This window comes from Solea solea, chromosome 7 (assembly GCF_958295425.1).
Source record: "Solea solea chromosome 7, fSolSol10.1, whole genome shotgun sequence".
Classification (NCBI taxonomy): Eukaryota; Metazoa; Chordata; class Actinopteri; order Pleuronectiformes; family Soleidae; genus Solea; species Solea solea.
In genome coordinates, this window is record NC_081140.1 from 5,603,539 (window position 1) to 5,622,135 (window position 18,597).

At 39.1% G+C, this 18,597-nt stretch overlaps 1 protein-coding gene across 1 annotated transcript in view; it reads left to right on the forward strand.

The window, feature by feature from the left end:
* The first annotated feature begins 630 nt into the window (after positions 1-630).
* The window catches only part of brip1 (BRCA1 interacting helicase 1), a 41,881-nt gene continuing 23,914 nt past the window's right edge, over positions 631-18,597 (forward strand). The window contains exons 1-7 of the mRNA XM_058634864.1: positions 631-840; positions 1,018-1,138; positions 4,591-4,702; positions 5,009-5,239; positions 5,771-5,913; positions 7,566-7,703; positions 15,550-15,816. Coding sequence (XP_058490847.1) covers positions 1,046-1,138; positions 4,591-4,702; positions 5,009-5,239; positions 5,771-5,913; positions 7,566-7,703; positions 15,550-15,816 — 984 coding nt within the window. The 5' untranslated portion in view covers positions 631-840; positions 1,018-1,045. The remainder of the gene's footprint in view (positions 841-1,017; positions 1,139-4,590; positions 4,703-5,008; positions 5,240-5,770; positions 5,914-7,565; positions 7,704-15,549; positions 15,817-18,597) is intronic.

Sequence of the window (18,597 nt, forward strand, 5' to 3'; positions counted from 1 at the left end):
TCAGTGTTTACTTACATGTACTAGGTGTCTTTAGCTAGTCTAGTGTAAAAATGACAAGCACAGGTGTTTCTAATAACATTAATGATGCTGCTGTTTAGTATTACATTGGAGCAGTTAAATGCTATTAAGCCACCATTCGTGTTGTTATATACATATGTAGTTTTCGTAAAATACAAGTCAAGTTAAAATGTTTGCAGTAAAAACAGTCCACTGCTATCTTTGCCGTAGAAAATTAAAACAGAGGTAAACAACTTGAACCGTTCAATCGAACACATGTAAACATTGGAATAGCCGGTACCACGCGCATGTTTGTCTACGTAATTTCCGCAGCCGAATGTAAAGTTTGCTATCCAGCAACAATGCCACCAAGCAAGCCGCTTCAGACTTCAAAATAAAACCCCCGACGCGTTAAAATAACCACTTAACAGACATGCTGTTGATGCTAAGCAGTTTGTAAGAACTTCCAGTGTAAATACTTTTTTCACCCAGATTATGTTATATGGAAAATATTGTCATAAATTCAGGATTATTAAATATAATAGTTTTATTTTGAAAGACATTACAGGAAAGTCAATGTGCACTTAGTCTAGTTTCCTGTCAAGTGCCACAATCTAATTTGTTTGAGCGGGAATGCCCATCATACACAGGCAGGAAGAGAGAGTCAAGAGAACCGAAACAGTCAGTGTTTGTTCGCACACTTTTACACTTTTATTTGGAGAGAGCAATTCAATGTGCAATAGCACTTGTTATCGTTAAATATAAACACCAATGGGTCAAGGAAGTAACGACGGTAAACACTGTATTAGGTAGTTAGTAGTTAGCTAACGAGTGACGTCTCAGGTAGGTGACAAATAACAACACACATGTTGGCATGTTCAGTTCAGTAATAAGCTTGCTAGTTAATGTCAACTGATGTTAACTGAAGCACCTAATTTTACACTCACTTGTTTGTCCGTGTAATAATAAATGATGGTTTATATTAGCTTAATTAATGTTGTATGTATGTTTGCTTTAAAGTCACATTTCTGTGTAGCTGAGGGTGATCATGGCTACATCACCAGTGGAATATACAATAGGAGGGGTGAAGATCCACTTCCCCTGTAAGGCTTATCCATCCCAGCTGGCCATGATGAATTCAGTGAGTAACACCTTTACCAGTTAAACAAGTTAAACAAGATAATACGTGTGCTTGAATATGGATGTGTTCAAATGTATTAGTTTTTAATTAGTTTTCTGACGCATTAATGTATTAGTAATGCATTCATAAACTTGAAAACAAACAAACAAATAATGAAATTATGGAATCATGTGACGCTATTAGCACCTTTGGTGATGCAGCCTTGTTGTGCACAGTGCAGTGTGTTTGTAACTGGTCTATTAACCGGTGCTTCAGGTGGACTCAGTCCTCATACAAGCTAGTCAAATTAAATACTCTTTGAATCTCAAAGCATTGTTGTATCCCTTAGTAGCGTATCTTAAATTGTTTGGTCCATAAAATGTCAGAAAATGTTAATCAGTGTTTTTCAAACCTGGAAATGACGATTTTAGTCTTTAGTTCTTACACTTATTCAGTTTCAATGCTTTCTTTGTTATATGGAGCAAAGAAAGTAGAAAATGTAACATTTCACATTTAAGAATATGAAATGGGTTGGCGCTCTGAGAGGAAGGACGCAACAGCAGCAGCTCCGTGAGGAAGGCCGACCTTGAGATAACTTGAGAAAAAATTTGAGATAACTGAGGAAAAAACAAGTGAGAAGAAAATGGTGAAAACGAAAGTTGATCAAATGCTGGAAGCTATGAACGAAGGAATGGAGGCGGTGAGAGCCGAGATGAGGGCGATGACAGAGAAGTTCAAGGGAAGCGAAGGAATGGAGGCGATGAGAGCTGAGCTGGGGGTGATAATAAGAGAGGAGGTCAAGGAAAGCATGACCGAATTCAGGGAGAAGTTGGAAGGGGTGACAGTGGAAGTCAAAAAGCTCCAGGAGGAGAACGCAAAAAAAGACAAGCTGCTGCGGGAGCTGGGGAACAGAGTGAAGGAGATGGATCAGCTTGGAAGACTCAATGAGGTGATTGTGACTGGCCTCAAGATTAAGCGTCAGAGCTACGCAAGGGCGGCTGCGCCATCGGAAGACCGGTCGCTGCAGCCTGATGAATCGGAAATCAAATCTGTGGAACAGCAGGTGGCTGAGTTCCTGACTGGCAGAGACATCAACGTGGACTTCAGCAATGTGGAAGTATGTCACCTCTTACCCCGAAGACAAGAGTCTGGAACACGAGCTGTCGTGCTGAGATTCACTAACAGAAGACATAAGACGGCACTGCTGAAGCAGGGCAGGAAGCTCAAAGGCTCGGACGTCTACATCAACGAGAATCTCACCAAAAAGAATGCTGACTTCGCCAGAAAAGCACGTCAGCTGAAGAAAGGAGGCAAGATCCAGCACACCTGGATGGCAAACTGCAGAATCTACATTAAAACAAATGGATCTACACCAGAAGAAGTCAAAATAATGCAAATCAGGAGTGAGGACGATCTGGAGAAATACAACAACTAAGGGATGGCTCACGAACACTTCATAACTACAGCCCAGCAAAGGTCAAGGGTTACTACACAGACTAAAACGATGATGGAAATATCAGAGAGGATCGCTGAGCATGAAAATGTGGAGCTGACTAACAATCAACATGTGAACCACACCTTAACAGACCCAAATGAAATAATTGACCCGGATAATCATCTATACCTGAACATGACTGAGAAATGCCAGTACTACACCGAAGACCAATTAACGAATGCATTGAGATGGATGGGAAACTGTCTTTAATTCACTTCAATAGCAGGAGTCTATACACCAACTTCGTCCACATTAAGGAATACCTACAACACTTCAGAAATGCTTTCAACATTATTGCGGTGTCGGAAACGTGGATTAATGAAGATAAAGGCGCAGATTTTTTGCCTGGATGGATACAAACTTGTCTATGTTAACAGAAGAAACAAAGGTGGAGGAGGAATGGCTCCGTTCATTGACAATAACACTGAGTATGAGATTGTACATAATATGTCTGAAGCTGTTGAACATTTAATGGAATGTGTGACAATTGAAATCTGTGTGACGAAAGAAGTTTCTACAAAGAAACTGATGTAAATGGTGCTTACGATTCCTTTTGCAAATATTTAAAACACTGTATAATAGACACTGTCCTGTAAAGAAAAGACACACAAATCAGAATAAGGAGGGGAAACCATGGTTAACAAAAACATTGATAAATGCCTGCAAGAAGAAAAACACCCTGTATAGACAATACATGAGATTAAGAACGGAACAGTCAGAAACGACATACAAACGATACAGGAACAAACTAAATAACATCCTAAATGATTGCAAGAAAGAATACTACAGTAATCTGCTAGTAGAAAACATGAGCTATCCTAAAAAACTATGGGACATTCTAAATGATGTGATCAGAAACAAAAACACAAAACCTAGCTATCCTCTATACTTCAAGGACAATAACACGGAAGAAGATAACAAGGAATTTATAGCAGAAAGATTTAATGAATTCTTTGTCAATGTGGGGCTGAATCTGGCGAAGAACATTCCTGACTCACTCCTTCACTGAGACAGAAACCCAAGCACAATGTTTCTCACCCCAGTGAAGGACAGAGAGATTACACACCTGGTCAACAAATCCACGGATACGTGAAAAGAATGGAGAAGCAAAGCGAGGCGAATCCTACAGATGAAATGGATGACTAAAGGGAAAAAAAAAAAAAAGAAAGATGAATTGACCTCTATTGATTGGATCATCTTGTAACTTTTGGGAAGTTGAACATGCCAGGCAACAGGTCGAGACTGTCACTCACGACGGAGTATTATGGACACATGTACAGACACACATGGAGTCTGATTTGACTGTCTGGAGCTAGACTACATCTCTGAGTGCTACCTGATGCTGAAACATATTTTTGTCAAATGTCATAAGAAAAGAATAATTATGTATTGTATGATGATAATGGGGGCGGGACTAGATAAGCTTTTGCTTCTCCCGCTTTCCCTTTCGGTTATGTGTATTGTGTGAACTACACTGATGTGTGATGAGTCATCTAAATGTCATGACCGAAATAAATAAATAAATAAATTTAAGAAGCTGAAAAACACTCAAATCGATTATCAAAATAGTTGACAATTAATCAAGTAATGGTTTCAGCCCTACTCAAAACAATGAATTAAGTCACTAATCCTTTTGAGAGACATCCACCCACTCTACTGTAAATCTACGGTCAATTTAGTCTCATTAATTAAACCAACCCAATCTGCCCATATTTGGTTTGTGCATGAAGCCAGATTACCTGGAGAAAACCCTCACAGGGAGAACATGCAAACTCTGCATAGTATGGGATTCTAACCGGGGTCCTCCTTGCTGTGAGTGTGCCTGAATAGGGTAGTATGTCAAACAAAGTTATTGATGCTAAATATCATTAATTACTTAGTGTAGAGGAAACACTGTACTACGCAACACATTATAGAGTTAGTTTTGAACTACAGATGCTCTGAGTTTAAAGTGTAACTGTGTGTATCTTGTCTGCAGATTATACGAGGGCTGAACAAGGGTGAGCACTGCTTGCTGGAGAGTCCCACAGGAAGCGGGAAAAGCTTGGCCTTGCTATGCTCTGCTCTGGGATGGCAGCAGGCTCAGTTTGGTAAGTATGAGGGCAAGTGGGTTGAGCTATTTTCAAAACTTGTGAACCTGTGAACCTGTGTAGACCTTAGAGGATCCGGAGGGAGTGGGTCTTCTCACTAGACGGTTGGTGGTTCAAGTTCCAGCTCCCCCAGTCTGTGTGCTGAATTGTCCCATTTTCCCCAAACAGATAATTGATTAGGATTGCTAAGAAACAGAAAATGATATTGGCATTGTTGTAATAAAGTTTTGTTAATTCCATTTCCTTCCGCATACAGACCGATAAAAAGTTTCACTGTTATATCCATGTTTCATTGTGTTTTGACAGCTAAACTGAAAGAAGGAGGAAGTCAAGTGGAGGACAAGAAAAAGTCACTTAAACCCTCTGGAGAATGTAAGAAGTCAGAGTTGGCCACTCCCTGTCAGTGTGTCTGTCATAGTCAAACTAGTGGAGCGTCAGTGCCAACAGCAGATACACCTGTTGTTGTGGACCTGACTGAGTCACCGTGTAAAGAGCCCAGCACAACAACACCACAGCTGCACCCATCATCTGAACATAGTAAGTCTGTTTGTGGTTACATGAAACTTTTTCTGATCACCCACCCTGTACACTGCTAACTAACCTATTTTCTAACTTACGCAATTTGTCAATTTGGGTTTGATATGCTTGTAATCTATTTAAATTAGTCTGTAGAGCCTTCCCTTCCCTCATAAACAGTCCATCCTCTACATCCATTGCAAGCAATACACACAACCCGTTAACTGCACATTTGTGTCTTATGACACTGTAATGTAATTGGTCTGTTGACTGAGGTCATTTTTATTCCATATTCCATACACAATGAAGAGTAAAAAACTAGTAATAATGCATTCTTCTGTGGTTGTATAATTTTGAGCAGCATGTAAATGTATTGTACTGGAGATCTTTGCACCTCTTTAGTTTTGTCCCTGTTTAAAATTTTCAATCATTCTCTCAAAATGTGAAGACATTCTCCTCCCTTGACCATAACTTTGGTATAATTAACTAACAAAGCCACTAGAGAACTCAGTTTCTGACTCTTTAATCCAAACATTGTTTATATTGTTTCAGAGCTGTTAGATGTGGAGCCGCCTCCCAAGAAACAATCCATAGCCTCCCGCTTGTCCGAGAAGTGTCAGTCGTCACTGACCTCTGTCGATGAAGACGATGATGACTTCCAGCCAGACAGGAGAAACTTACACACTGAGAACAAGGTAACTGTTGTTGTTTTTACCATGAATTTACTTGGTATTAAATTTAGAGGGTCTATGTCAATGTACGTCTTCTTGGCATTATGTCATCAACACACAATATATAGTGGTTTGATGAATTTCTGTTCTATGTAACAGGAGTGAAAATTTGATACTGAGGTTAGTTTAAAGATAAGTCAATAAGGAATGCACAATATTTTTAGGATTGGGCATGCAATGTAATGCCAATATTGCACCTGCTGCTTTATAGTCAGTAGGTAGCTGACTGAATTAAAACATAAAACAAGTTTCAGTGTCTGAGCTGATTCCATGAATGCCAATCCAACCACATCACCCAGTTTGCTTTGCAGCTCTGGACTGTGTTCTTGGTCGTTTGACAAGCTCAGTGATTTCTTCTACCTGACACTATATGACACAAAGGAGTATGTGACGCAAACATATTATTTAAACTAACTGCTTAAGTTTTAAATACAGTGTAATGCAAATACAGAGATGGAATAAAGAATGAAAACTCTTTCTCGCCAGTCTTCTGTTCAGGACGTGTCTAAAAGTATAACCCTATGATGCACCAGAGCCATAGTTGGCATAACTCCTCCTCAAACACAGTAACTGTATAAAACCCCGGCCCCAGAACACTTTTTATGAGGTGTTACTCATCACTTGTGAGTAAATACACCTCCTCCTACACTACAACCTTTAGTTTACTAGCTAGCTAGCTGAGATTTCTTAGTTCTGAAAATGTGTCCTACCTCAATACAGAAAAGCTCTGCCACATTTTTGAAAAATCCCTTAAACGTAATGCGGTGGAAAGACACAAGAGCAGACTCCTGCTGTAAGGCTACAGGTACCACTTATGGGAAAAAAGGGAGACAGAGAGCAGTACAGTACTGTAGCTAAACCATTATGTTGTTAAACTACCACCACAAGTATGAAAATGTTCATTCTCTACATGTTAATTAAACAAGTGGTACGATACCCAAGCATTTATGTTAATATTTTGTACACACTTACAAACAACAGGTCTGTATGTGTGTGTGGCTGTGGATTAGCAGGAGGGGACAGAGCTTACTGAACACAGACTCACATGCACACTTTAGGTGAGACCAAAGCAGTTGAATGTGTGTGAGTGTTCCGTTCTTCCAGTGGACAACGTTTCAGAGCAGAGGATGTTGTTGAATTTTACATGAGTTGAAACCCTACTACTAAACACTTGGTGACTGTTATAATCATTCAAATTTGGAAAGATGGTTAGTAACACGTGTGTGTGGTTTGAGGGATATTTTTATCACTTTACACAGTCTTTGAGTTTGTCCCCACACCAGCTTGAGACTCTGATACTGCCGCTGTCAGATTCTTTAACTTCTTTTATCTGACTGTGCAGAATCTGCTGCTTCCACATCCAACACGATTTTAAAGCAAGCACATTAAAGGGTGAATTGAGTCATAAAGGAGTGAATATGGTGTGAGGAACTGACACTACCATCTACAGTAAATGTAGATATGGTGTTATTAAGAGAAAACATCAGAATTTAACATGCACTTGGCCAAGTTACATACTGCAGAAGTTTAGAAGTAAATTAAATGAGTGAAAAATGGTGCTTCTGTATGTAATGCACAAATGATGACTTGTGTGTGTTTGTGTGATTGTTCCTCAGTGCCGTAAAAGGAAGCGTCAGGAGAGGGGAGTTGTATTCATTGACGATGATGAACCAGAGCTGGAAAATAAGCCCCCGAATCAGACATGGGTCTCGGAGTCGAACAGCCCCGCAGCAGCCAGTATGTCCTGTTGCAGCGTGAGTACACCCTACACTCATGATGCACAGTTCCACGAGTCGGACACCTTAGACGTTGTTGATGTGATGTGATGTGGTTTGAAAGACTGTCCAAATATTCAGCATTGGCATCAGCATAATATATGAGTGTAGTCCACACTCCATCCAGCAAGAATACAGGGTCTCAGTTCATGTGAACCGGAAACTGAAATTAGCTGTAAAACAAATACAGTGAATACAATTAAATTTTAGATTCAAAATTAATTGACAGCATTTTTGATGTAAAGCAGTGTTAATAATAGAAAAATAAAAAATAAACTAGTACAGGTTTTCCTGCTTGTCCAGGATACACAACATTAAGGCCCTCACACATCATGAAAGCTGCTGTTGGCGATGTTGCCATTATTTTTATCAGATAGATCCTGTAATTTTTGCTAATTTTATTAGCAGTTAAAGGTTTTGGGTAACTTCCTATTAGTTGCTTTCATTAGCATTAGCAACAACACTTTTCACGAATTAAACAACACTTCTTTAGAAACAAAAAAATACCGATTTAATTATTCAAAAAATGTGTATTTTATTGTTTGAAAATACACTTGTTCTTTGTGCTCTCTGATTTGTTCTTTGTTTGATCATTGTTTGCGGACGGGCCTTAGGAAGCTGCCTGCTGATTGACTACTGATTCTTGGAGTGACTCAATAGACTGGAAGTCGCCACAGGCTTGGAGTGGCTATCCGTCTGGAACTCGTTCCCCAAGTTTTAACATCTGACAAAATAATTGTAAATATCTAACGTTTGTCAGATTATAATCATTAGATATTTACAATTATTTTGTCGGGTGACGACGGAGAACAAGTTCCAGACGGACAGTGACTCACCCCGTGACGTCTTCCGGTCCATTGAGCTGTCACTCCAAAACTCAGTCGCCAATCAGCAGGCATCTTCCTAAGGCCCGCCTGCAAACAAAAAAACCATGGCACAAAGAACAAGTGAGGTAGCGCAAAGAACAAGTGTATTTTCAAACAATAAAATACAATATTTTTGAATAATTAAATCAATTTTTTTTGCTTCTTAAAAAGTGTTGTTTGAATTGTGAAAAGTGCTGTTTGAAAATATTGTCACAAATCTTTAACTGATTTATGATCAAAATAGGCTAATAATTAGTCATTGCAGCCCCACACTCTAAATCAATGATAGCTGTCAGAATATCGAGCTACTTAAGACAGATTTAATAATAAAACAATCCTGATATAAGGATTTCACTGATGGTAGCTTTAATAAAATTATTTTTTAATATCAAAAGGTTTGACTCCACCAGTGAGACCCTTTAAATGGCACAGAGCCTCTCATACTTTTATTTGTGCTTGTCCTTCCTCCTCTTCTATAGTTTGTTAAATCTGTGTAATACGAGTCTGCTGCACTATATCAGTGTCATAAATGTTAAAGACGCACCGATTGTTTAACACACCATGAACTATGTCGGTGCAGAAGAATTTAACTAATTTTGGAGACAGATGAGTTTTTGTGGTCACAACTTGTCAGCAACAGGTTTAGAATTACGTCACTATTCACTGTCACCACAAGGTGGTGTTACACTACAACACAAAACTGATCAAGGCTAGAGTGCAGATTGTACATGTAGATGAAAGAAATGTGAATATAATGGTTAATGAATGAATCTACTGACGGCTCCTATATGTGATGATTTTTATTTCTTTTAAATAAAAATTGCTCTGCATATTATGATCTACAAATTATTTTATTTAATTTAATAAGAGTCCTTTTAACATCAATGACCATTTTCTTCCAGTCAATGAAAATATGAATTCCAACAGCCATGAAAAATATGGAAAAAAGAATGGCAAAATAAAACTAATGTACAATTGTTCATTAGTACAGATTTTTAGGTAATATGAAGGTATTTGGCAGGTAGTATGTTCTAAGCATCACGTAGAGTGTTCTACAAATCTCTTTTGTCTGCTGGGATTGACCTCGATCTCCCACTGCGACCCACCAAAGGATACGTACCAGAGAATGAATGAAGTCATGTTTTGAAGGGTGCATGTGTGGCAGTATCAGGTTCAAAGGTCAAAGGGAAATTGAACATTTTGGCACTTATATCTCAGTTGGGTACATTATGCAATTATATTTGGCACCCTTCCATTCGGGTACCAAGCACAGTTTTCCAGCTCTTTTTAAGGATTGAGCTAGACACACTAAAGTTGGTTGATTGGTTAATTGTCACTTCAGTAATTTCAGTACAGTTTTTTTTCTGCAGCCTTTTTTCAAACAAAGCTTGATGACTTTTTGTGATAAATAGCAACACACCAAGAGGAAAGAACACGAAAAGCTTGATGTCCTCCATTGTTGACCTTTGTTTACTGTGTTGCGTTCTTCTTTGTGTAATTTATTGGTGGGCTACACTGTGTCATGCTGGTATGACATCATGCTGTTTACGTAGCTGACACAGCTATCACTATCTGGCCCACACTTTGTGGTTGAAATGCAAGCCAGATCAGAGTGTACTGTTCCAAACCACACCGTGGCAAGTTGAACTGCGCTGTACCGCTTAGTGGAAATGAGGTTTATGAAGCCACCAGAGGAAGTGCTTCCAGTAACGCCTTGTTCATGTTCAATATCAGATGCTATCTCTGGTGAATAATCAGTGATCCATAATAATTAGACCACTCACTCACTCATCTTCTACTCCTTTATCCTCCCCATGAGGGTCGTGGGGGGGGGTGCTCGTGCCAATCTCAGCTGACATAAATCGAAAAGTGGGGTGCACACTAGACAGTTCGCCAATCCATCACAGGGCCACACATATAGAGATGAACAACCATTCACTCTTACTCTCACACCTACGGTATATTTAGAGTGTCCAATTTTACCCAATCTCCATATTGCATGTTTGTGGACTGTGGGAGGAAACTGGAGAACCCGGAGAAAACCCACGCACACACAGGGAGAACATGCAAACTCCATGCAGAAAGACGCTTATTCCGACCGGGTTTGCGGACCCGGGTCTTCTTGTTGCAAAGGCAAGAGTGCTATCATTAGACCACATGAACCATAAACTGCTGATGCAAAGCTTTACAGGAATGGTTGAACTCTCACAGCTTTGTCTAAACCTGCCACAGGTGTGTGGCTTGGATTTAGATCTTTGGATGACGGGAGGTGGAAAAAGAGGAGGAGGGAAAGTGAAGTTGAAAAAGCGAGTCCATCTCTGGTTTCCCTGAAGCTATATAACCCAGGCTCCTTTGTCCTGTGAGTGCTGACTGACGGCCTGAATGGGGCCCTTTGAAGCAAGCTCCAGTTTTAATTAAGAGGGTTTGCCTCGCCTGGGTCGCTGATCTGTGAAAGCCACAGGGATAAATATTGAATGGGGTTCACCCGCTGGTTACTGTGCCTGAGGGATAAACAGGTGCTTCGGAGGGCAGATATCTGCCATATACCCTCCTTGCACAGTGTGGTCATATCAGGAGGAGGGGGTGTTTGGTGTCATGTCTTCTGAGGTATTGACTATTGAAACACACCTTACTGGAATGAATTCCAAGCCCTTGAAAGCTGTGGAATGAGGAGCAAATTGGCGTCCAGCAAGAGGCGCCACTGATACCCAAGTGATCCAGTGCCTGTGGCCCCTCAGTGCCCTCTAACTGGCCCCCCGGAGTGTGAGATTTCCATCTATCAGGTGTTGGCAGGGAGAACGGCAACAGAAGCCTACCTGTGAATATTCTGAGGTGTTCAGTAACACCGCTGACCTCTGTTCTGTCAATTCCAGACAGCTTTAGCCACTGCATGCACTCACACCTGGTAGTGTGGTTATATGCAGAAAAGTATCACACCTGAAAGAATTTGGTACAGCTAAGAAAGGTTGCATACCCCTACTAAATAAACAATATAATTTAAGTATATAATAGTATATAATAATATTAATTATGAACCTTTAGAAACTCACACTTTTTTGACAGTGTACATAATTGCTGGATCAATAGAAAAATATTTTGCTCACACAATGTGATACCGACGAAGGGACGGCATTGTCATTTTTAGCGGCACCCAAGAGCAACACCAGTGAAAAGTCCTGTTGTGAAAGGACCATTATGTTCTTGTGGCGAGCAGAGCTGGTGTCCTGTTTGCCCCTTTTGCCAGTTATCTGCATTCCTTTCTAGGGGGGTGTCTGCACTGGGCTGTGGGGCCAAGCTTGAAACCTTGTTGTCCTGGCATCTCGGGAGGCAGGTATGTAAAAGGATACTCTTGTGTCAGCTGTTTCCTGCTGCAGCTTTTGACAAGGGCCTCTATTCATCAGCAAGGCCTTCCACTCTGCCCTACCCATCCCTCCTTCCCCCTCCTGCCAATGAATAAGTAATTATTGGCCATCTTGGAGCAGGATATTTGGATGCCTCTATTTAATGTGGCAGCAGGAGGTAAGGTGATCGGGCCCAGGGCCCAGGCTGTGAAGCGTAACTGTTCCAGAAGAGAAAGGTAACTTGAACTGGTGTTGGGGCCCTACAGCACCTCTGTTTGTTTTTCACATGGGCTCAGGGCTCGTTATCCTCTTAACTCTGAAGGATGGCTCTCTAAGGGTTCTATCTGGCCCACACTCCACCACACAATGTAATATTTGATGGGAAAACAAGCTTGAAGAATCTGGGCTGATGGGTAATCTGAGCCACTTGTCTGTCATTAAGAGTCCTACCATTGTAAGTTGTGATGCGTGACAACACATACCAGTCATTCTTATCTAGAACCATTTGGGGAATTTTGTGAGAATTTAGGGACAGACATTATTTCTAAGCATGCGATTAGTGTTTATTCAAAATGAACACAGATATGATTTTTTTTAATTAATGAAGAACTGTTCATTGTTCACAAACGTTTAAGGTAAGAGTTTCTCTCACTCTGCTTTATGTAAGCCCTATTGATAACATCTTTTTATGTAGTTTTTTAATGCAGAAATTAAAAATATATAGTCAATTGATGTGGATTTTTTTTCAAGGCCAATGCCAATCTTTGATAAATGCAAAAACCTCTAACTTCAGAAAAGTGTGTAATATGTATAAACATGGTGTATGTAAGCTGTGTGTATTAGAGCATCTTGAATAGAGGTCGAATGATATGGGGTTTTCTATGGCCAATTTTTAGAAATCAGGGCAGTTGATGGCTGACAATTGGTGCTGATTTTTTTTTACTCCATCTGATAAAATATAACATTTTAAAGATCACAAATTACTGAAAAATTACTTCAGTAACCAGTTGTTGAACAATACTAAAAGTCTCTCAATCTACAGTTCATGTCTGCCTTGCTGTGCAATTATATACAGTATTTTCAATACAAATAATATATAAACTAAATATTAAATAGATGAAACAAAAAAAAAAGTTTTAGCAACATTTGTTTCTGGGAACAAAATGCATAATTTGTAATAATTGGCTGATTAATGAATCATTATCCAACACTGTCTCTTAAAAAATTAAAGATTTCAGCCCAACTAATCAGTTGGGCCTTCAATTTTATTTTCAAGGCCAATGTCAATCTTTAGTCATCAGTGGAGCAATTTTTTTGATGAAAAAACTTGTGTAACTTTAATCAACAATTATTGAATATTATACAGCACATAGCTGTATATTTGTGAGCTTTCTTTTTTCTTGGTGCTGGACACACATGCACTTGACCACATGTGGAGAATATGGTTGACTTATTTTCTCGTCTCTGTAGAGCCAATCCCAGCTGACTTTGGTTTTCGCTCCACTGAACTTTTAGTATGCATTTATCTTTATAATGAGGGGTTCATGCACCACAGCGCTACCTTAACATTCCTCTCTGTGCAGCTGTTGACAGACTGTTCAACCTGATACAGTCTGATCACATTCTGCAGTGACATTCTCATTTACCTGAGGTTCCTTACCTCTTCTGTTTCTCCTTACATATTGCACACTCGGCACTAGCATCACTGTCACCTAATGTGTGCCATTGACCACAATTTCTGACCCTACTTACTGATGATATGCATATATTGTGTTCATATTGAAACACTTGCTAGCCAGGTGCCTTTGTTACTTGCACTCCAACATTTTGTGTGTGTTTATTTTATTACACTTTTTATGTGTGCATGGTGGGCTGACTTCAGAAGAGTGTGAAATATGTATAAACATGGTGTATGTAACCTGTGCATTAGAGCATCTTGAATAGAGGTTGATCAATATGGGGTTTTCTATGGCTTATTTTTAGATATCAGGGCAGACAATTGATGCTGATTTTTTTACTCATCTGATAAAATATAACTGTTCAATGATCACAAATTACTGAGAAAATGCTAAACTTTAGTAACCAGTTGTTGAATAACACTAATGGTCTGTCTCTCAATCTACATTTCATGTTTGCCTTGCTGTGCAATTACTGTATATGTATATATATATATATATATATATATATATATATATATATATATATATATATATATATATATATATAGTATTTTCAGTAGGGATGGGATGATACCACTTTTTGTGTCCGATACCCGATACGATATTACAAACTTGAGTATCTACTTATACCGATATTAGTCCGATACCATCATTTTAGACCATTTATGAACTATAAAGCTGTTCATTTATTTATGCAGAGTCATTTCAAAGACATAATTTTTCAAATTTGTAACAAATATTGTTCTCCCAAAAAGAAGAATAAAACAGCCCAAACATGACTTGGGTATAATGCTTTTGCTGATTTTATTTATTTATTTATTTTTTTTTTTTTTAACAATTTTTATAGTCTGTGCATGGTGAAACATGTGATTTATAGGATTTTTGGATTGTATTGGATTTTATATTTTTATCTGTCCGATATCTGATCCAGTGATTTTGACCAGTATCTGACTGATACCAATTCCCATCCCTAATTTTTAAAACAAATAATACATTATATTAACTAAATATTAAATACATGAAACAGGCAAACTAAAAACAATATTTTTGGTGAAAAAATTAAGTTTTTGTGTCTTAGCAACAGTTTCTGAGAACAAAGTGTTATTTGTTAAACTTAAGTCTCTGATATTTCTGATTGTGGATTAGAGATGAGCTGTGATTAGATGATGTATGGGAGGCACTGGGTGGTCAAAGAGTACACCACTTTAAAGAGCTCAAAACTTAAGCAGGATCAGTTTCATAAATGGTGCCGGCTACACAAAAAAGAATCCACCATGTCACTGGACAGCTAATTATGAAGCAGCTACATTTTCCCAGCCTCCACAATGGTGGCCTATCGTCTTTCAGAGCCTGGAAAGGTCAACTGGTACAGAGAGACGGGACACCATATGCATGGATACAAATTCTCCATATGTTTCCATATGTTTTTTCAAAAGATCATACAAAACATTCGAGACAATGGCTAATGATGGTGACTTGCTAGCATTATGTATTGAAGTGTACTAAATAGCTGTTTATGCTATATTCTTGTGCTGTATGTGAGCTACAGTATATAGTTGACCATTTAGAAAGGGAAAGATTTTAAATGTGTACTGCACACATAAGGTGCGTGTACATGAGATTTAATGGATATTTATTTCAATTCATGGAACCAACGGTACAATGGCTACAATGGTATTGGACAGTTTTCAGCTTTCTTGACCATATTGTCAAACTAGGATTTGAAATTTTGAAGCCTTTTGCTGTGAGGCACCAGTGTCAACATTAAACTTATCATGAACATCAACTTGTCACTGTGTTATATAAATGAGAAATTATAGAGTGAGCACAACTGGACAGGATGACATTAGCAGTTTCTGCCGACAAGATCAGGGAGTCGGCTGTAGCGTGTACCAAGATTTGTTTAATTGTCATTTCTCCATTTCTTGTCTCCATCCAGGTCCCAAAACCCTGCCTTCTGTGCCCATGTGCCAAAGCCAAGGAAAGTGACAAAGTCAAAGACGGCAAAAAGCAAATCCCGAAGATTTTCTTTGGCACAAGGACACATAAGCAGATAACACAGATTGCCCATGAGCTGAAACGCACTGTTTACTCATGTGTGCCAATGACCATCTTATCCAGCAGAGATCACACCTGTGTCAACCCAGAGGTGGCACCTCATTTCAATCGCAATGAACGCTGCAAGGAGCTGCTGGAGGCCAAGAATGTGAGGACAAACACACAAGCACACAAATGCCATTAATAATCTGCACCATGTACATGTACAGGCTACACTGGTGAGATGTGACTGGAGCCTGATTACTGTAGTAGGTCTTTTCAGTTGAGCCCTCACAAGGATCTGTTTTAAATATGTACGCCTAATACTCCTGGACAGTATTGAACCCTGTCCAGCTGTGAAAACCAGCAAACTGGTTACGCTACAAAATAACAAAGTAAAAGGGAACTATTTTCTGTAACTTTTTCTTCCCAATCAATTTCTGTCCTCCATAACCACACTGATACACCATTCCTACTGGTCAAAAAAAAGAAGTGTTTAATTGGCCTTCACTCTCACGTCAAATGACTTTACAGTGCATTTGTTTTTTCTTTACTGTCTTTGACTCTGCATTAGTGGGAACGCAAGATGCAAATTTCCTCTTTGTCTGCTTCATTTTTGGAAGTGATGTTCCAGCGACACGGCCAGTGCAACTCTAAGACACACATTTATCTTTCTGCCGTTAGCATTGACATCAGCCATGGATGTTTGTAGTGAGCCATACTTCTTACAACTTTGGACAGCACTCAATATTTGCTTTATTAACCATACTTCATTTTATTCAATGTTATCATCACCTTTAAATCGCTTACTCGCTGATGAGTTTTGAATGAGGGGCAGAAGTAAAAGGTACAAAACAGTCACATTGTCACTGAGCTCCATTGTGTTTTTTTTTTTCTTCCTTCACTTTCTGTCACATTTGTGATATCACATTTCACACAAGGGTGATAAAGGGGTTAATAAGAAAAACACCACAGGGCACAACAGCCTCTAGCAATGGGGATGTTGTTAATCGCCTTTTTAGCAGATTCACCTGGGTTCAAAATTGTGGATTTACCCTCTAATTTAAGTGTGAAAGAGGTGAAACACAGACCCTAGGGTAACTACATTTCATTTAATGATGTAGCCTTAGAGCAGCAATTATACTGCTACAATATCTGCAACAGCAGGGTCTTTTTAACACACTAAAATGTCAAGAAGCATTGAGCGAGCAACATGAGACACTTGTAAGCCCTCACACTGTCCTAAGGTTGAGGCGCCTACTTTAATGAGCACAATTAAGCTGTCATTGGAGGTGTTTACCTCCATGGCAATTGTCTAACTTTGTCATATGAAGTAGCTGGCCCAGTTATAACTGCTCACTGGAGTGGGTGTCATTGATTCTCTGTGTCTTCATCACCTCAGGGTCTAGTCTGGTTGGTGTGAGGTTACTATCCTGTACAGGCACAAAGCGATTCATATACAAAAGCACACATTGATAAGCTAATGGTGTCTTTAGTCACAACAGCTCCTTTCCGTTTGAACTCTACGTAAAGTTGTCCAGACTCTCCTAAATGTAGCTGGGCTGGCCGTTAATTACCTGAACTCTTTCATTCAGTGAAGGCAGTGGTCAGTGTTCTTATGAAGAGTTAAAAGATTAAATTCAATGATCTTAAGTAGTGTCTGGAGGATATATGAATCCATTGGTGTACAGTATTTGTGTGACAGTGTCACCTCAAGCTGTTCAATTCATAAAGAACAGGGTGGGACATCTAAAGCAGGCACCTTTGCTGACAGAGTAATTGGTGGTCGGTACATGAGATGAGGTGCATCTTTACACATCTACATTCACTGTATGAGTGTCAGAACATGTAAACCACTACAATAGCAAGAACACTTGATCCCAGGCAGCATTTAAAATGATCTTTGTCAACTCTGCTAAAAGGGGAATCTAGTTTCTCTGTTATATAAATGAATCTAAACAAATCAAAGTAACACGAGTAACAGAACTAAGCAAGCTTTCAGTTTAAATGCTGCGTCACTAACCTACTTAGGCCTTTGACCCCAAATGCGCATACGTAATCGAGGACACTCTTCCATCTGACCTGACTGTGGACCATCTTATCTGCCTCTTTAGCTGGTTCTGTTTTTTTCAGTTCAGCCTCAGTGTCTCGTCTTAATTGTTCCCCGGTGATTGTACCATTTTCACCTTGAAGAAGTAGTTGTGAGGAACCTGTGTTGTTCTCAGATGTTCAAGTGTATTCATAAAATTGTCTGATAAAAAGTCCTGACAATGAAATACACAGGCCTTTCTTACATGAAGTGTCTTTGTGTACCATTGTACATTTTACACAGGTCCTTGGGTGAAATACAGAAGATCAACATGTTCATCTTTGTGATTCACATATTTGCTCTGTAATTTTAAATTCAATTCTTGATAGGTCATGTTAGCAAGCTGTTAACTAACTAAGCGGATAAGTTGGATTAATTAGAGCCTGGGTCACCAGCAGGGCAACACCACCAGACGCCAGATGTTGATGTATCGTATATTTCACTGCACCTAACTTATTGAAACATGGCAGTTATTGAAGCTGTCTTTTTGTGTATTTTACACTTGGTTTGATCACAGCCTTTAGGTCTTAGTTGGTGTGTTGCAAGTTTACAAGCTTCACTTAACTTCATTTGGGTATTATAAAAGTTCTTAAATTGGATGGGGAACATTTGAAGACAGCTTTTTTCAGGCATCTCCATGAATGTTGAAGTCAGGGCTCTGAGTCTGCCACATTTTCTTGTTTCTTGTTCAGTTATTGTTCTGTTAGCAGGTGAACCTTCCAACACTCCATATTGTGCATTTGTTCAAATTCATTTCATTTGTTTTTGTGACATTTTGATTACTCTTTTTGCTTTAAATCTTTTTGTTCTCCTGTGTGAAAAAATATAAGTCACTTTATGAATTCCGTTCATTATTATTAA